The sequence below is a fragment of the Entelurus aequoreus genome, linkage group LG12 (assembly GCF_033978785.1).
Source record: "Entelurus aequoreus isolate RoL-2023_Sb linkage group LG12, RoL_Eaeq_v1.1, whole genome shotgun sequence".
NCBI lineage: Eukaryota > Metazoa > Chordata > Actinopteri > Syngnathiformes > Syngnathidae > Entelurus > Entelurus aequoreus.
In genome coordinates, this window is record NC_084742.1 from 12,753,958 (window position 1) to 12,775,203 (window position 21,246).

A 21,246-nucleotide genomic window follows, 5' to 3' on the forward strand; every position below is an offset into this window, starting at 1 on the left:
CTTTTCTTGTCTGCCTCTTTACTCACGTACATTGTTCTGTACATTATACACCTACAGGAAGTGAATATTGAGGGGAAATATGGTCCTTCTTTGCTGATAATACAACTTCCACTCTTCATTGAAGATGTTTGGTGTGTGCATTGTGAGGTCTCTGATGATCCTTCGTACTGGCACAGAATATTTGCTACATGCTTAGCAGTTACTACGTGTTTACGTACACACGCGCAATTCAACATTTCCAAAAAGAAGTAGGAAGAGTCACGGTTTATTTAACCATACAACTTTTCATGTCTCAGCAGTTACTGATAGATTGTTGACACCCTTTTTTACCAATTAAAAGAATAGAACATTTGGAATTATTATGACTATTACAGTATTCCCTCGTTTAGTGCTGTCAATTTTTTCCGGGCCTGACTGTGGTAAATTATTTTACAGTATATTATTATAAGATAGATCGATAGTAGTTTATTGATTCCTTCAGGAGAGTTCCCTCAGGAAAATTCAAAATAAATCAAACATTTTAATAGCTAGAGCATAACAAACCTGTTTACAACTTTCTAAATATTTTTTTTGCATGAAGAGAGCCCTCTAAGCATGAAATAATGGCCACATAGTCACCTTTACGTTTGTTTGATTCCATCTAGTAATGCTGTCTGAGGCTGAGCCAATCAGTGGCCACGATACTGAACAGGGCGCCCTGATTGGTCTCATCTAGTGACCAATACTACTGTTGTATTGATATTTTTAATTAATTTAGCCAGTGATGGGTCAAATGATACTGAAGCATCAACGCATGAAACACAAGTAATGATACCGTGTCCCTCCATGCCTCATTGTGTGTGTCACTTTAACAAAAAGAAAAAAGATGCGACCGATAGAACTGCGGTGCCATGTGACTGTGAAGCCTCAAGCTGTGTTTAGCAGAAAGCTTATTTCGGCTCACTCGTGACCAATCGTACAGAAAGAATTCTGAGGAAGGGCGTGTCGCCCTCATCGAGGTAAATGGAACTGAGAGAAAAAAATATTCCAAAGTTCGGAACAATTTTGAACGTGTTACGCTCAATGTTCTTTTCTTGTTTTTCAAACTATTTATTTTATTTGCTGGTCAAATGTACTGACTTTTTTAATCCAGCAGATAGCGTCATTATGAAACAGCAACACAGTGTCAGTGCCGTGTCAATACACCAAGTGAGTGGGCCAAACACTCACTAAGGTCTCTTTTACACATCATTACATTTAGCCGTTTTTATGCTGGAAAATGCTTAATTTAGGCAAAAAATACATCAAATATTTAAAAAACAAACTTCTAAGCGCGATGTGACGAGGAATGACTACTATGCTATACTATACTATACTATAGTCTAAGCACTTTGAATTGCCTTGTGCTTGTATTGTGTTCTATAAACAAACTTGCCTTGCCTATATTATTATCTTTATTATTTAATCATTTAAAAAGACATTAATAAAACTAACTTTCATGAATAAATAAATACAGCATATATAATAATGACTTGTAATAATTAATTAATTCCGGATAAATATCAGACACTGTGGATGTCAGCATTCTATATCCTCAATATACCTCATAAACATCCTATGCTTGTTCTGTTTCTCATGTTAGTACATCGTTTGACTTTGCTCCTTGCTCAATCCCATCCATACTTTTGCTCCACATTGATATGACATTTTTTAGTGTTGTGCTCGCATACAAATTTTATCACAGACATTGCATTTATCCTCTCTTGATGGGAAAAAAAAGTCTATCAGGGATCAGGTGGTGTTGCATGATTTTTTGGGTGAATTTACGATTTTAGGAATACGGTATAACCTTGATTATGTCTTGTTCTAACTGCTCTTTTTCGCTGCGTGATTAGTGGATGAGGTGTATTTTTCTAATCATGTTATTCTATTTTGTGTTAAATGTGTTTTATGTTGCACGATTGCGCCAAGTAAAATTCCCAGTTTGTGAACCCGTTCTCAAACAATGGCAATAAAAACTCTTCTGATCTTCTGATCTACTATTGGTTGACGCTTGTAGACGACCACACGGTATGTCGCCGTGCATCGTCTGCATTCTCTCATGCCTTGCAGCACTCATTAACGTCATGACAGCATACCTTCATGGCTTCGTGCACTGGGACCGCAAAAGGGCTTTCCTCAAAATGCTGCCAATCAATGTCAAAGTTGGAAGCTTGCAATCATACAAAAGGTCTTGCAAGGATGACAAATTAAGATTAAGGTGGTCTTGTCCAACCCCTGATTGATAAACTTATTGATTAAGTCCACATGTTGTTAGCATTAAATAGTAGCTTTTTAGGTCTCTGGGAGTGTCGCCCAGTAAATGTCTCGCCGAGTCAATAAGAAGCACATTTGCACGTCGTTATGGTACTTTGTGTGAGAGTGTGTGTGTGTGTGTTCTACTGGTGAGTTATTATCACCCTCCTTCACCTTGAGCCTGTCGCTGCAGTGGTGTGGAGTAGCATCGTGTCGTAGACGTCTGCCACATGATTGATGGGTATATTTTGAGAGCGTCCTAGCACGCCTGAGGATGGAAGATTGGAAAAAGGGGGGATTCTGACGACTCTGCGTGTATGTATGTGTGTGTGTGTGGCCTTACTTGCTGTTATTGTATGTGTGCGTGGGTTTTGGGCAGTGCGAGTGTGTTACTGGGAACTTCCAGCACACTTGCATTACTTTATTTCATTTACTGCCTTTGACGTCCACACTTATTATCATTTGATATGAAATCAATATTTGATTTAAGCCATGGTGTGTGTTACCGCCCGCTATTATATTGCGTTTATATCCCTCAGCGAAGGTTATGTGCGGGCCTAATGGAGCGCCCTCACTACAATTAGATGCCAGCAGCTTTTTAACAGCTTCAAACAGGCGTGTCCAAACAAAGAAAAGAATGAAAGATGCAACTTGAATACATTTTGCACTAAGACTCTCCCAAGCAACATTTTTGGCCTTTATAAAGCTCATCTTACTACATTTATAATTTCACATTGTTTTTCTAAATTGGATGATGTATGAAATGTGTGGAATGCATTTTAACAAAATAAAGTGTTTATTGCACAATAACTAAACAAAGAAAAAAAGCTACTATTAGCTTTTGCCCTCAAAAGCCTTATGTATCCAGATACTTACTTTCTGACTTTTTAAACAATAACAAGAAAAATATTTTTTAACACTAACACAAGAAAAATATTGATCTAATTTAGGTATCATTTATATACTGATACCATCCATCCATTTTCTACCGCTTGTCCCTTTTGGGGCCGCGGGGGGTGCTGGAGCCTATCTCAGCTGCATTCGGGCGGAAGGCGGGGTACACCCTGGACAAGTCGCGACCTCATCACAGGGCCAACACAGATAGACAGACAACATTCACACTCACATTCACACACTAGGGCCAATTTTAGTGTTGCCAATCAACCTATCCCCAGGTGCATGTCTTTGGAGGTGGGAGGAAGCCGGAGTACCCGGAGGGAACCCACTGATACCATACTAGGTATTGATATTATCGACATCTGGATTGAGCTCTCAGCTATTCATTTTCCTCTAGTCCTCCAGTGATAATGATATTTGAAAGAAATGTAGTTTATTTTCCGCCAAGATGGTGAGGATTAGCATCTTAGAAGCGTTGTCGGACTGTGGATAGACAAGCCGATGTTCTGAGATCTCTTTTTTTGTACATTAAAGATGCTAAAAGCAACACAATATAGGTCAGTAAATGCCAAACTATCTGAACAATTCATCCACATCTTAGCATTGTGTTTGTCTGAGACAAAGTTAATGAGTATATTGTGGTTATATAGCTGTACTTCGGACACCCCTGGTTTAAACTCTCGCCTTGCTTTTTTCCCCCTACAACAAGCAGGAGCTGCTTTGTTTGATTATGCAATGCAAGTGTTTCTCAGCTCAGAGGACGTGGAGAACTTTAGTAGGAAGTGAAGAAGATGTTCGGCTCAAGAAAGCAGAACGTTGGACGCTAAAGAAGAGACGAGAGCGAGTGGCAGGTCACTGTCGGCTAATGTCTGCTGCCGTCCCTGCACTGTCTCGATAAGCCGCGAGCCTCGTCAACTCACCCTTCTTCTTGTGTTTTATGGCGCGGCATAACACTCTGCTGTTGTCTGCGGGTCACAGACAGAGCAGACAGCAGAGGGACTTTGAACACGGGTGTTAGTCGATAACAGACACTGGAATTATTATTTCAGTACAGTACCAAAAACAAGCTGCAGAATATAGCTTATTTGCTTTTACAACACTGTATATGACAAAAGTTAATAGACTACATACCCCTCCGACCTTAATGTCATTTGATAGGACAATTGGTCAAAAAAATCACAGAAAAGGACTAAATTGTACGGAAACAGAAACAATTTTCCTCATAATACTAAAGTAACTTCCATCTACCGAAAAATATAAACCCAAAAACGTTTTATAGGGAATAATTGTAGTTTAACATGCAGAAAACAATGTGCAATGCGAATAAATGATGAATAAATGAACATTCAACATCGTCTTAAGCACTTGTCGGGCAAACAGGCATGTTTGTAGCGGACTGCCTTTAGATAATGTTTCCATTTTCCATGCCAACAGAGCAAGCACGCTCAAAAGTACAGAGAGGCCCCACGGTTAAAAATGTGCTAGCTCAATGCTAATTTACATTAGCTGTGTCATTTACATGTTACTGTCCAGCAATGGCGATTTCAACGCCTCCAAATTTGGTAATAAAAACTACAACAGAGATGCACTTTATAATCACGCAGCTGTTTAACCACAATATTTACAGCTCAAACACTTTGTAGGGCTCAACAAAAGACAAGACTGGCACATTCAACTTAATGGCAAATACTGTTTCCTACCATGGACACACACACTGAACAGCACAGTTATCATTTATTTTAATATACTGTACAGTAAAAAACTAAAGATGATAATATAAATCAGGGGTCACCAACGCGGTGCCCGCGGGCACCAGGTAGCCCGTTAGGACCAGATGAGTAGCCCGCTGGCCTGTTCTAAAAATAGCTCAAATAGCAGCACTTACCAGTGAGCTGCCTCTATTTTTTAAATTGTATTTATTTACTAGCAAGCTGGTCTCGCTTTGCTTGACATTTTTAATTCTAAGAGAGACAAAACTCAAATAGAATTTGAAAATCCAAGAAAATATTTTAAAGACTCGGTCTTCACTTGTTTAAATAAATTCATGAATTTTTTTACTTTGCTTCTTATAACTTTCAGAAATACAATTCTAGAGAAAAAAATACAACCTTAAAAATGATTTTAGGATTTTTAAACACATATACCTTTTTACCTTTTAAATTCCTTCCTCTTCTTTCCTGACAATTTAAATCAATGTTCAAGTAAATTTATTTTTTTTATTGTAAAAAATAATAAATACATTTTAATTTAATTCTTCATTTTAGCTTCTGTTTTTTCGACGAAGAATATTTGTGAAATATTTCTTCAAACTTATTATGATTAAAATTCAAAAAAATTATTCTGGCAAATCTAGAAAATCTGTAGAATCAAATTTAAATCTTATTTCCAAGTCGTTTGAATTTATTTTAAAATTTTTGTTCTGGAAAATCTAGAAGAAATAATGATTTGTCTTTGTTAGAAATATAGCTTGGTCCAATGTGTTATATATTCTAACAAAGTGCAGATTGGATTTTAACCTATTTAAAACATGTCATCAAAATTCTAAAATTAATCTTAATCAGGAAAAATTACTAATGATGTTCCATAAATTATTTTTTTAATTTTTTCCAAAAAGATTGGAATTAGCTAGTTTTTCTCTTCTTTTTTCGGTTGAATTTTGAATTTTAAAGAGTCGAAATTGAAGATAAACTATGTTTCAAAATGTAATTGTCATTTTTTTCGTGTTTTCTCCTCTTTTAAACCGTTCAATTAAGTGTAAATATCATTAATTATTAATAATAACATAGAGTTAAAGGTAAATTGAGCAAATTGGCTATTTCTGGCAATTTATTTAAGTGTATCAAACTGGTAGCCCTTCGCATTAATCAGTAGCCAAGAAGTAGCTCTTGGTTTCAAAAAGGTTGGTGACCCCTGATATAAATAATAATAATGGATTAGATTTATACAGCGCTTTTCTATCAACTAGATACTCAAAGATGTTATTATGAAATGAATTAGCATTCATTACCACATGAGCACACACCAAAGTGCCGAAAATTGGTACAGTTGAGTACCGGTATCGATTCCCAAGTACCAGGATTTTTTACCGTATCGTATCCCTACTTTTCTTCTGAATCCCCCTCTTTGCATGTCTTACCATCTGCTGACTGCAGGTGTGATAGACTGTTCCAAAGTGTGTTAAAGTTTAATTTGCCTCCTGGAGAAGGAAGAACTCCTTCGATTCAGCCTTTATGGATCTTTGCCATAACCCGGATGACTGAGAATCCAGGCGGACACCAAAGAGAGATCATCTAACACGCGCATGTTTACTCCTTCTACAGTGCAGGTTGAGCGATCAATTAGGAGGTCGGCCGAGGTCACCGCCAACACGTTTCTGCTGAGCTCCTCACACTATGGAAGCATGGATAGAATTAAACAGCTAAACCTCCCCCATACAAAATCCCCCACCCCACCCCCCCCCCCTTCCACAGTCGTTGCCACTTCCACAGTCGTCGCCATTTATCACTTTGAACAAGGTGGGAATTGAATTTGCACGTGGGCTGGAGTGTGTATTAATGCTCACTTGGGTAAGTGGGCTGCGAATCCCCCCCTCCCCCCTCCTCTCCACACACACACGCATTCTTGACAGGACATTTTTACAATTTGAGATCCACATTAAAAGGTGATAAAATATGACAAATGATAACCTCAAGAGACGTAACGGCGGCACGCGCTTCCCCGAAGGGATGAGGGCTATCACAGGGTCATGAATAGCACAAAACCTTTGAAATGGTGCATTCCAGGACATAAGGAAAACACCCAATACTTATCTGCATGTATTGGTTGTACTACATATAACTTCATAAACAAAACATTACTGAATACCATCCACCTTGGGTTTTGTTTACGTTTGACTGTTAAGCTTAAAGTAGGGATTTTTCAAACTTCCCAGCAGCATTGCATCATTAGCACTCCTGAAATAGAAAATGCTAACTTTCTCAGCATGAGTTCTATTTACCAGTCAATTTGCCGTCTTTCAACATTATTCACTACGTTTTTTGCTTCCGTTTGATTTTTTTAAGGTCAGATCTCCTAAACTTAATCTCCTAAATGGAGATATTTGCAACTTCCCAGCTTTCTTAAACACATCATTAGCAGTTATTGAACTTCCTTAGCATTAATTGTTTTTACCAAACCACATTATTTACCATGTTTTTTGTTTCCGTTTGACTTTTCCAGGTCAGAGCTCCTAAGATACAAGCACAGCTATTTTAAACTTCCCAGCAGTCTCAAACGCATTACTAGCACTCATTAGCAGCAAATGCTAACTTTCTTAGAATTAGCTTTGTTTGCTATTCAATTAGCTTTCTTTAATCAACAATAAGTTCCATATTTTTTGTTTCTGTTTGACTTTTTGAGGCCAGATCTCCTAAGCTTTAAGTGGATATATTTTAAACTTCCCATCTGTCTTAAATCCATCATTAGCAGTCATTGAAGAAGCAGCTGCTAACTTCCTTAGCATTAGCTTTGATTTACCAGTCAATGTGCCTTCCTTTATCCACATTACACACCATGTATTTGTTTCTGTTTGACTTTTCCAGGTCAGAACTCCTAAGTTTCAAGTCGAGATATATTAAACATCCCAGCAGTCTCAAATGCATTACTAGCACTCATTAGCAGCAAATGCTAACTTTCTTAGCATTAGCTTTGTTTACTAGTCAATTTGCCTTTTCTTATCAACAATGTCTGCCAGATAATTTTTTTTGTTGACATTTTGACATTTCAAATATATTTAAAATATTTATTCCAAATTTCAGATATTTTAAATTTCCCAGCAGTTTTAAACACATAATTAGCAGTATACGGTAAACGGTATAATGATATACTGCGGTACAACTCGCGACGGTTAGTATTTTCGTTTTGAATTAAAATGATCGTAAAACTGTGATTAATAACACATAAACTCATGGACCGGTGACTCTGCTCATTAATTTAATACACATGCTAGCGCTAGCTCATTAGCTAGCTTAAATGCTAACACGAATACAAATGACATTAACGTCTTTCCCTATTAAGAAACAACATACCTTAATACAAACTTGTATAACCACATTGCAACTCAATTATTAAATAGTGTACATTGAACCTGCAAACTGTGCTATCTTAGTACGGAGTGATCACTCTATTTTCGAAAGAAAATTGACAACAAAAAGTGAACTCACGTGACGTCACATAAACTGAAGGTGAAGCGCCCCAACACCTGTTTTTTCTCTATCATTAAAAAAAACACTCTAAAAGCTTTACAAATTAAAACGGAGGAAGATCAACTTTTTAAACACTCAAATAAAAAGAATACAGTATGTTGTTAAGAAGCCAGAACAATATTTAATAATTATTCGGCCAATGAAATTATATTGTGTGTCAACCTATTTTATTATTTACATTTAAAGTTCAAAGATTTCAGTGTGTACTTTTTGAGCACTCAACACCGTCATAATAATAATAACCATGATCATTTTGGTTACAATAACGGTGATATGAAATTTTCATCCATAGAGGAAGGTCTAACTTTTTTTTTATCATTAGCTTTGATTTACCATTCAATTTGCTTTATCCACTTTGCGCACCATGTTTTTTGTTTCTGCTTGACCTTTGTAGGTCAGATCTTCTAAGCTTCAAGTGGCGATGTTTGAAACTTCCCAGCGGTCTTAAACACATCATTAGTAGTCATCAAAGAAGGAACTGCTAATTTCCCTAGCATTAGCTATGTTTACCTGTCAATTTTACTTCCTTAATCAACATTATTCGCTATATTTTTTGTTTCTGTTTTGACTTTTTAAGGCGATAACTCTTGAGCTCTAAGGTATTTGGAACATCCCAGTGGTCTCAAAAACACATTATTAGCATTTACCCAAGAAGAAAATGCTAACTTAATTAGCATTAGCTTTGTTTTTTCAGTCACTTTCCATTTCTTATGATTTAAGTAGTTTTTATTTATTAACCCTTTTAACAACGTCATTTTAGAATGAGCTATTATTACTAAGTTATGATAAAGTAAGAAGTTATTATGCTGCACGAATGATTAAATCCAAGCTAATTTCATCTACCGTTAGATTTCTTATGTGTCCATGCAAAATGCTGGAAATGGTTAGTATGAAGGCAACTATGTGTGTAGCCTCTTGTGATTTTGGAGTTGAATTTGTTTGCAGGGGTTAGGGCACTGCAACAGCTTTGCTTCTGATACTTTTTCCTTGTGTGGGAGGACAGCAAAAGATGCAAATATGCAGGGCACTCTCTCTGTGCAAAGTAGGTCAAGGAATAATATTAAAAGTACACAATGTCCATATAGAATAATACAGATAGAGGAGCCTGGCTACACAGGTGTTTCTAAATTGTGCTGTAGTGCCCCCTGTGGTGGCCTTTCATTCAATCTCTTTCATTTGTTGTTTGCACTTCTCATAGGTTGAGAAACATTGCCGCATTAAATATTTGATTTTAATTAAGCCACGACTATAGCAATCTGTTTTTTTGTCATTCAGTTGAAGGCAAATTGGACAAAAATCTGAGAGAAAATGTTTTATGCATAATTTTATGTCATACAAAAAATTTTTAAAAATATTGTAATGAGTGAACAATAATTTCAAGTATTTGTTAATGTTTTTTTGTGACTTTTTAAATTTGTTTTTCAGAGCTTCCATATGGTTGGGAGAAAATTGACGACCCCATTTATGGCAGCTATTATGTGGAGTAAGTTAAGTGACAAACAATGCACAACTTTACATTTTAACCTATTATTTTGTATATTGTGTTGCTTATAATGTGTGTGTGACAATCATTGGTACTTTAAATTTAACTTATAATACATGCAGAACAAAAATCTCTATTTTATCTTTCCCCCTCTTTACAAAGCCCATTCTGTGGCTCAGTTACGTAATATGGCGGCGGGACATGCAAATAATCATCATAGTCAGAGAGTAGCCAGCCACAGTGCCAGTGATCTTTGTAAGAGTGGGGCTAGTGGGGAGGGGGGAGTCAAGTGCGAAATCTGATATGATTTTTTTTCTTGTTGGTCATTGTAGTCATATAAATAGAAGGACTCAGTTTGAGAACCCGGTTCTGGAGGCCAAGAGGAGAGTCCAGCAGCAGCAGCAGATGCAAAGCCAGGGCCTGTCCTCACTTCCGCTGCCTGCCATCTACAGAGGTAAGAAGTCGGCATTGGTGACACATTAGTAGGGAATATGGACATTGACAACAAAAACACTGCAGTTGATCCTTAGGTTGGCATATACTCTCGCGTCACGCAGCTGAACGAGTCGCGGCAGGGGCAGCGCTCGAATTTAACCACGGCAACTGTCGCGACCGCCCTCTTCACTTGCCATCATGCCCTAAAAAATTCACCACCATCGACGGCACAACATGCCATGACGTGTAGTTAATTCCTATACAACATATTTCTGCTCAAACTCTTAATGGATCTTTCCCGATACAGCATCTTTTTGATTGATTGATTGAGACTTTTATTAGTAGGTTGCACAGTGAAGTACATATTCCGTACAATTGACCACTAAATGGTAACACCCGAATAAGTTTTTCAACTTGTTTAAGTCGGGGTCCACTTAAATTGATTCATGATACAGATATATACTATCATATATACTATCATCATAATACAGTCATCACACAAGATAATCACATTGAATTATTTACATTATTTACAATCAGGAGTGTGGAGGGGGGGTGGGGTGGGGGGGGGGGGGGTATGGACATCAAGTAGTGGACATAGAGAGAGAGAGAGAGAGAGAGAGAGAGAGAGAGAGAGATCAGAAGGCATAAGAAAAAGAATCTGCATTTGATTGTTTACATTTGATTATTAGCAATCCGGGGAGGGTGTTAGTTTAGGGTTGTAGCTGCCTGGAGGTGAACTTTTATAGCGGTTTTGAAGGAGGATAGAGATGCCCTTTCTTTTATACCTGTTGGGAGCGCATTCCACATTGATGTGGCATAGAAAGAGAATGAGTTAAGACCTTTGTTAGTTCGGAATCTGGGTTTAACGTGGTTAGTGGAGCACCCCCTGGTGTTGTGGTTATGGCGGTCATTTACGTTAAGGAAGTAGTTTGACATGTACTTCGGTATCAGGGAGGTGTAGCGGATTTTATAGACTAGGCTCAGTGCAAGTTGTTTAACTCTGTCCTCCACCTTGAGCCAGCCCACTTTAGAGAAGTGGGTAGGAGTGAGGTGGGATCTGGGGTGGAGGTCTAGAAGTAACCTGACTAGCTTGTTCTGAGATGTTTGGAGTTTAGATTTGAGGGTTTTGGAGGTGCTAGGGTACCAGGAGGTGCATGCGTAATCGAAAAAGGGTTGAACGAGAGTTCCCGCCAGAATCCTCAAGGTGCTTTTGTTGACCAGAGAGGAAATTCTGTAGAGAAATCTCGTTCGTTGGTTAACCTTTTTGATTACCTTGGTTGCCATTTTATCATAGGAAAGGTTAGCCTCTAGAATGGAACCTAGGTAGGTGACCTACATGTACATAACTCAAATAAATAATAATTAAAAAAACTCCCTCTATCAAAATGTAAAAATAGAGATAAAGGCATCATGTAATGACAAAAAGCTGATGAGTTGATATTATTAAAGAATGAAAAAAAAAATGTGTCTTAAGATATATGGATAACGTTTATCTATAGTCTTTTTATTAGACATTACAAAAGACACGATGGTATACGTTCACACCCCAACACTGCTTTACCTAACAATCATTAATCATGATTTCAATATTAATAACAATAATCTTAAGTATTACTTTGCTTTAGAGCCCCTGCCTCGAAAATAAATAATAATGTTTGCCTTGGTGCCCTTCTTACTTGCCTTGGTGCCCTAAAATATGAGCCCTCCTTTAAGGCAACACTTGCCATGACCTTAAAAAAGTTAAAATTCGAACACTATTATTATTTGCGGGGCTATTCGGTCGTTCGGGACATGGGACAAGAGAGAACTATGTAACTGAAAAATAGGAAACTTGTTAATTAAGATTGAAACGTCATGCTGGTGTTAATGTTTATGTCCATGTGTTATTGATATTCAAATAGTTCCAATGTTCGTGAACATAACTTGCCTGAAAGATGATTGACGTAGAATGAGGAAGTGTTGGGTGTGAAAGAAAAATATGTGTGTGCACAAGGAAGAATATGTGTTGGAATTCAACCTGTCGTCAGCACAAGATTGGCAATAAAAGTTTAAAAGAGCGTCATACTTCGTGACTTCTTCCGGACGCAACATAATAAGCTGAAAAATTACACATTCAGTAATTATTTTTAGAGTGCACCAGTCAATAATATAATATTAAGTCAATAATATCTGTTTTGATGTAAATCACTAGTGTTTTATTATATATAACAAATTGTGCATTTGAACTGTGCTCAAAGACCCTTCTCTTCAAAAGGAGTTTTGGGAGATGCATTCAAGGCTTACTGGAAGATACGCAAGGGGAGTGGCATGACTGCGTGGCTTACGCAAGTTACGTGACGCGAGAGTATAAAGCAGGCTTTACACACAGAGATATTACTCTCTTATGATGCTGTACAGTCTGCGTTGTCAGTCAAAACATTGGCGCAGATCTGGATAACCGCGCGTCTCCTGTCTATGTGGACGTATCATTGTTAGCTTGATGTATTGCTAGCAACACTCTGTTCACAGTAAACTTCTTAAGCATTAGCTTTGTGCACCAGTCAATTGTCAACATCGTCAGCCATGTTTGTTGTATACGTTTAACTGAAACACTTTGAGCTCGGACCTCTTAAGCTCCAGGTGGAGTTTTTTCCAACTTCCCAGCAGTCTCGGGCGCATTAAAAGAACTCTTTGAAGGAGGAAATACTAACTTCCCTGGCATTGTCAAATTTGTTTTTTGGATATGTGGTCTTAAAAACATGCTAACAACTTAAGGGCCTCGTCTCCATGGCAACACATTCCTGTGAGGCTCTCTCTCCTCCTTTTTGTACCCCATTTTTCCTCCTAAATGTCAGTGGGAGATGCCAGCCCCTGTGCCTCCCTTCCTAGATCCTACCTGCCACAGGTGGGCCTGGCTTTGCTTCCGGAGCGGAGCCATAGCCTGGGCGATCTCTCCTCCTCCCGCTCGCCGCCCATTCTACGGCGGGCGGCCTCGCCGTTCGCCTCCGCCGACATCTCCCCGCTGCGGCATGTCCTCACCCGCCGGATGATCATGAGCCCCCGGCGGCCGCCGCTTCCTCATCTCCGCACAGCTGCCGCCTGCACGATGGTGCTGGAGCGGCCCGGCCGTAGCCCGTCCCCGCTGTGGCGTTTCGTCAGTAAGTAGGTCAGGAGAGGAAGCCAGACTGGAAGTGAGCTAGCCTGCTCCCCACATCTCCTGTCCCTGGAAAAGCCGTGGGAGGCTCCCCTTCTCCACAGATCTTCCCAAACACCCCCAAACATCTTATCATGGAGCTCATCCCTGATTGACAGCATGCCATTGGCTGAATTTTGCTGCGACTGCCTTCCCCCTGACGCCCCCTTTCTCACCCCTCCTTGCCGCCACGTTTCTTGGAGAAGTTCTAGTTTAGACTGAAACACCTTTAAAGATCAATGTGTAATATTTCCAATTCCTCCGTAACCTGCAACACACCATTTGCACTCTCTGAAGAAGTAAATGCTAACTTCCTGAGCGCTGGCTTTGTTTACCAGTCCGTTTGCCTTCCGTTTTCAACATCGTCAGCCATGTTTTTTTGGTTTGACTGAAACCGTTTCCGCTTGTGAAATATTTCTGATCTCCGCAGATCTTCCCTAAATCCCCCAAGCATTATCTCATGGAGCTCATTCCTGGTTAAAAGCATGTCATTGGCTAAATTCATAGTATAGTTTAGCAGGGTGAAGGATGTTCCTCATGTACCTTCTGCATGGGGGTCCACACCTGCATTTCTGCTCCCAAACCCCACCTGGTTTGACACTTCTGCAGATTATGTCCTGCCAATTTCCCCCCCATTTTGACATCTTCCGTCTGTTCCTCTTCCAGAGAAGCCGCTGTTCACGCGCGACCCCACTCAGTTGAAAGGCAGCTTCCTGTCCACGGCACTCCAGAAGAGCAACATGGGCTTTGGCTTCACTATCATCGGAGGCGACGAGCCCGACGAGTTCCTCCAGGTGAAGAGTGTCATCCCCGACGGGCCGGCCGCTGCTGACGCAAAGATGGTCACAGGTAGGAGACATTTCCTGCAGGTGGAAGGTTCTACACTGGCAGCTTAGTTGCCAGAATTTTGCAATAAAAATAACAGTGATACTGATTCCCCATTTACAGTAACGCACTGTAAAAACAACAACCAACTATTTTACGAAACAAGACTGGCAGTTCAGTTACCGTAAAAATTAGGGGTGTCCCTATCTGATCCGATAGGGGTCCCATATCATCTGAAAAACAAGTATCAGATTATATCAGTTTGCATGTAAAATCTCATATCTAAACTCGGATACAAGCAGTCCTGCAGAGTGTTTACTTGTGCAAAGCGGGACAGCCAGTTCACATCTAAATGTCCTCTAATAAGCACACATGGTTGATCTTTTATTGTATATAGTCAAGTAATTTACAAAAGCTAAACATGGTAGGCTATAGGCTACTAGGATCTAGCAGCTACACAACAGCTAAGCACACAATAGCACACAGGGGAACAAGCTTTATCAGTATAATGTGTCTAATGCCATTTCAAAAAGCTGTGCACTGCAAAATGTGTTCATTGTAGCCATTAGTCTTGACTTCCTCATTTTTATTTATAAAAAAAGATGTTTAATCCGCAGAAATTGTTGTATTAATTTTTTGTTTTGTAGGTTAAAGTATTTTATATATTGTACTCCTGAGTTAATGTTGATGATTAATTTCAATGTATTATTTTTTATTTAGTTTATTTACCGTATCTTTAATTTTGTTTTTCAGTATTAAATGATTCAAGTCGGTCAACATTTTTTTATAGTTCAAATACTACAGATTGATGCTCTTTAAAATGTTTCTGTTACAGACTAAAACATAATATTAATAAAATGATTTGTTGTTGTAAGTTAGTCTCGGTTTAGTTTTTCTTTCATTTTAATAAGGATACAATGTTATGCAGAGGTGTACTTATAATATATTTTTTTAGACAAATGATGCTCTTTATCGCAGTGGCGGAGAGTGAGGGTTGGGGGCAGAATGTTGTTTTATTTCTATGGGGGGCGTAACAGAAAATAATTGAGAAGCACGAACAATCTCCCAGTATAAAACAATACATTTGTCAATATAAACAAGAATCAAATAATTATAGTTACATAATACTTACACATACAATGTCTGCAAAGCAGAAGCGTATTAGAATGTATCCAGTAACAAAAGTGTCCACATCATTCAATTTACTAAGTCATGAGCTTAATTTAATGAATTATTGTGGCCCCAAGGCCATTTCGAAAGCATAAATCTGTCATAATGTTGGTGTTTTTTATATCTATCATTGCTCTCTAAGTAATTTCACTCGATCGAACCTTTTCTAACATTGCACTCTACAAACATAATAAAAGTATGTACTATGATTCGTGCTGATATTGTATTGGATTAATCCTCAAGGGTCAAATATAAGTAAAAAGTTGTATGAGCACAGCTCTAGTAAAATTAACTGGTACTGTTTTTCATTTTACAGTAATTTAGTGTAGAAACCACCAAACATTTTATTAAAAATTCTGCTGACTGAGCTGCTAGATTTTAACAGTAAAATCTGCAGATCGTTTTTACCGTTTTTACACCTTTGTCCATGTTATGTTCCTGCACCTTCTGCAGTTTTAGCCCCTCCATTAATCACAATGGGGGACTTTATGAGCCCCATTAATCCAGCTGGTGCCCACTTGGGGCCACAACTTTATTCAACACAAACTGAGCAGGAAAGCAGCAGGACTGATAAGCTGCCAATGCTAAACAGTAAATATTTGGTCTGTCCGTCTTCTTTTCTTGTCCTCTTTTTCATATTTCCTCTGCAGTCCCACCTCGCCTCTTTAGTGCACGTTCTGTTAACTCATTCCCCACCGTCAGTGCCCCCCCCCCCCCCCCCCCCCCTAGACTCGTTGTCCTACTTCTGCCGAGAACCCACGGCAACAAAATACACAGTGCTGTATAGGGTGTGAAATTCCTGCTAATGTTATTTTGGGGGGATTTGTGGCCCCTTTCTCTCCACAAGCCCTCCTGGCTGTCAACATGATTGCAGAGACATCATAAAGAGACACAAATGCAAATGTGGAAGTGCGACACAGAATTTAAATAACAGTATACTTGACAGTGTGTAGTCAGGAAAAATGTAGCTCAAATGATCTACCACTAGTGGTACGCGAGCTCCATCTAGTGGTATGCCAAATAATCACTTATTTCAGTGTTAAGTGTTTTATTTTCCTACATTCAAACACAATGTTATCGTTGTAACTGTGTATAATGTTACAGTGGACAAACTATTATTTAATTAAGCCTCTGCTTTGTTTTTAGTGAAGACTTAAGCCTACTCTGCTACTGTTTAAATGTTGGTCCTTATGGGGGGTACTTGGTTAGAGAAGTTTGAGAACCACTGATCTATCCATCTATCCATTTTCTACCGCTTTGTCCCTTTCGGGGTCGCAGGGGGGTGCTGGAGCCTATCTCAGCTGCATTCGGGTGGAAGGTGGGGTACACCCTGGACAAGTCGCCACCTCATCGCAGGGCCAACACAGATAGACAGACAACATTCACACTCACATTCACACACGAGGGCCGATTTAGTGTTGCCAATCAACCTATCCCGAGGTGCATGTCCTTGGAAGTGGGAGGAAGCCGGACTACCCAGAGGGAACTCACGCAGTCATGGGGAGAACATGCAAACTCCACACAGAAAGATCCCGAGCCCAGGATCGAACCCAGGATCTTCGTATTGTGATCTAAGCTATTAAAATATATTATTGCTATAGCTGTCAAATTCTATGCAGTAATGCAAGTGAATAATCACAAAAACCTCACATTAGTTATGTATCAATGCAGATTAATCACCCAATTTACCTTAAACACAGACGGTGTGAGTTGTCATATGGTCGTCCATTCAAGTAAAACATTTTTGTAATGTTCGTGTATGATTTTCTGACCATAAAATTGTAAGTTAATTTGAATTATGCAAGAAAGTAATTTACTGTGAATAATAACGATTAAGCACATTTCAAATGTGTTTCTAGTCAGATTTCAAAAATTAATTGTGGGACAGTAATAATTATTACCTATTTATATTGGATTAGTTCCTTTTTTTGTATTCATTTTAGATGACAAAGCAACAAAATGTTTTTTTTATTGAAGAAAAAACTCAATATATTTTTTTAAAATTAAAAATAGATTATATTTGTTTTTATATATTCATCCTAATTTATCATTTAAATGTTTATTTATTTTCGTTTTGGACACATTAAAGTATAATAGTAATAATAATAATAATCATAATTGATATATTTTGACACAATATTGGATATTTCAGTCTAAAGAAAACAATACTTAAAGAAATACTCTACTGTAATTTAATATGTATATATTTTTAAAATTTTTGTTTGGTAATGGATACATTATAACGTAATACTAACAATATGAAATATGTGATGAAATAACATTTTCTGACAAAAAAAATGTTATTAAATTAATTATAAAATACATTCAGTACATAAAATAGGGCAAATTTGAAAAAATTAAAAAATATTACATACATAAAATACTTTATATAAACATATGTTAAAAAAACTAATTTACTAACGTGTTGTGCATAATGATGACATTATAACCTATGCGTTTTTGACACTGAGAATAATGCTTAGCATAATGAAGTTTTAAAAAAGATAATTTTCTAAACATATTTATAAAAAATATAGCAATAAAAAATATGCTTTTTTTTTTTTAAAGCAAAATGCCATAGCAATAGTTTAAAATACCTTTTGGACACTATAGGATCGTAATAATAAAAAAGAAATTTTTGGTGCACAATAACATCCTTACTTGTAGCAATTATGCAGTATTTTTAATGCACAGTGATATTTTTTTCAGCATTGTCACAACGTTTATGTTTTGTTAATGTGTCATATGGAGTCAAACAAAGACCATGTGGCCTAAGAAGGACCCATGATGGTAAGTCATGTCTTCGTCCATGATGACATCATCGTTTTTAGTCACTGTTTCTTCCCAAGTCGTAACGACCTCTTTAAGCGCAGCACAGGGCCCGCGAGGTCATGCCAACGCCGTCGTTTGTTTTCTGCTATCGATTACGACGCCGCTCCACTTGGAAAAAACTTGGAAAGCAGTTAAGAGGGACAGAAGCATGGAGGTCTTCTTAACTTGCTGTCACCTTCGCTGATGTCTGTCCTGAGCATAAAAGATATTTAACTGCCGCTTTTACGACGCTCTCTTCTAGAATGCAGCTTGTGCTGAAGGTCACTGAGGAAGCACACGCTGTGGGTTTTAATCATGGAGGATCTGCTTCCCTTTTGGTCCACTCCATTAGACAACAACAGTTTGTTTTCATCTAATTACCAAGCTAATAACACTCTGCAACAAGCACCGTGTCCCTGTTTAGCTTCCAAAAACATGCGCTGCACTCTCCTCCACAAATTAGCAGACCTTCTAATCAATTCAGTATCCAGCCATAGCTTAGAATATTCATTCATTTATTTTTTTAGGATGCATTTGGTGTGAAAGAACACGCATTTATGTAATAAAAGTCCCAAACTGTAGCTGTTTTAAAAGTGTTAGCACGCATGATGCTAGAGTTGAGACAGTTTAAAAGTGCTGCGTCTGTAGCTTTAAGACTAATGAGCTTTGTGTGTCTTCAGGAAGCGGTAGGTACTGTGTACTTAATCCACTTTTTCACGTATACACTGTGTCTCTGCATTTGTCTAATGTAATAGATGCCATACATCACATACAAGGAATGAGATACACAGGGGTGGGCAAACTTTTTGGCTTAGGGGCCACATTGGCTTTTGAAATTTGATAGCCTGGCCAGGCAAGCACATGATGCATTTCAAAGCATATTATATCTGTTGAAACTAAGAGTAGGCTTCTCAAACTTGGTCTATTTTTATCATAATACATCTATTTTCAACAATATCATATCAGAACATCAAAAAACATAAACATTTTATTAAAGGGCTAACACTTTCATTATCTTTCAGTGGGAGCGGTGTTGTTGCTCACCCTCTTTTGCCAGTGCGTCCAAGTCTAGTATCAGTTTTGTTGTGGCAATTCTCAAAACAGATCTTTGCTCAATTCTGTTTTAATATTTGGCGGGCCGGATTAAAGGGACCAACGGGCCGATGTGGCCCACGGGCCGTAGTAGGCACACCCCTGTGCTAACATAACCTTAGCCAGTTTGCTGTAGAAAACCAACCTAATCAAATTTACAGCTTGCCGAACAGAAATATAGAGCTTCATTTTAATATGTGTAGCGGACCCATCTTCTTTTTTCTTTTTTTTTTTAACTTTAACTTCAAAGCAAGTTATCCATCAATCCAAAAAATATAATAATCAGAAACGGTTGTCTTATCAAATTGTGTAACAGGGCTATTATGTGTTTATATTGGTATACATATTTACTGTTACATGTGGCCCTCTGAGGGCAGCCATAATTGGGATGTGGCCGTCAATAAAATGCTAGCTATTTGTAGGACTATTCTATATTTTTAGAATAACTTAGTGTTACACAATAACAAAGTACCTTTAAGGACACGTTTATTTTGCCTGGAATATATTGAAGACCCCTGCTTTACAGGCACGTATCACTGTTAGAATGTGTTAAAAAGTCCATTTTGCATTAAAAATGCATGACAAAATGCCCTTTAAAATACATTTTGGTCATCTATAACCAAGCCTTCCAGTAATTTATTTCTGCTTTCTGTCCCTTCACAGGTGACGTCATCGTCTACATCAACGATGTATGCGTCCTGGGTACCACGCACGCCGACGTGGTCAAACTGTTCCAGTCGGTGCCCATCGGTCAAAGCGTGACGTTGGTTCTGTGTCGAGGTTACCCGCTGCCGTACGAGCCCGAAGAGAACACCACCAACAACACCACCACCATCATTTCCCCGTTGGGCATCATGGAGCAGCGCCCCCTGGTGGTGAACGGCCGCCCCGGCTACGACAACTACCTGGACTACATTACCCGCACGGCCAGATTCGCTCCGGACCCGAGCCAGGACCACGCCCAGCAGCAGCCGCTCCTCCCCTCTCACCCGGGCGACACCCACCTGGACGGATCGCTTGCCTCCGCCGCCACGCCTCCTGACAGCGTCTCCATGGCGTCGTCGGGGGCGACGCAAGGCGAGCTGCTGACTCTCACTATGGTGAAGGGCGCGGACGGGTTCGGATTCACCATCGCGGACAGCTCCGCGGGCCAGCGGGTCAAGCAGGTTCTGGAGCCGCTCGGCTGCCCCGGAGTGAGCGAGGGCGACCTGATTGTGGAGATCAACAAGCAGGCGGTGCACGGATTCACGCATGCGCAGGTGGTGGAGCTGCTCAAGGAGTGTGCGGTCGGCGTCGAGACCTGTCTGCTGGTCCAGAGAGGGGGAGCAGGTAAGACCTAAGGCTCTAGAGGGTGCTGCTCTGCTGAATGTTGGTACAGTAAAGTCAATGTACAGTAGAGCCTAGACTGGGCACTTCTTCAAATGAGACTGGAGGTTTAAATCTTGTCTTGTGTTGGTTAATACAACCAATAACAGCATTTTCGTTCTTCGAGTGGAATCTTGGGCATTTTGTCCTCTAAACCAGTGTTTTTCAACCTTTTTTTTGTGCCTTGGCTCCAAAAAAAAAATGTTTTAATTTTAACAAATGACACTCAGTAGCGTATATTGACCAAATATGACGCAATTGCACCACTAATTCTCAAAGCTACTAATTAGCTACCTGCTGCCACCTACTGATATGGAGGAGTATTACATGGTCACTCTGACGATCGCGAGATAGCACAGACATTCAACAGCGGCACATTTCTTGTTGAATATAATTATTGGTTTGCAAGAAATGTTTTTTAGGGCAATTAGGTGAAATTGCATATTTTCCCACGGCACACCAGACAGTATTTCACG

General features: G+C 39.0%; 1 protein-coding gene across 14 annotated transcripts in view; it reads left to right on the forward strand.

The window, feature by feature from the left end:
• magi2a (membrane associated guanylate kinase, WW and PDZ domain containing 2a) overlaps nt 1-21,246 on the forward strand; it is a 279,647-nt gene that overhangs the window by 234,656 nt on the left and 23,745 nt on the right. For all 14 annotated transcript variants that reach the window (XM_062064732.1, XM_062064733.1, XM_062064743.1 and 11 more), the window contains exons 7-10: nt 9,840-9,897; nt 10,230-10,351; nt 14,174-14,356; nt 20,069-20,734. In XM_062064732.1, coding sequence (XP_061920716.1) covers nt 9,840-9,897; nt 10,230-10,351; nt 14,174-14,356; nt 20,069-20,734 — 1,029 coding nt within the window. The remainder of the gene's footprint in view (nt 1-9,839; nt 9,898-10,229; nt 10,352-14,173; nt 14,357-20,068; nt 20,735-21,246) is intronic.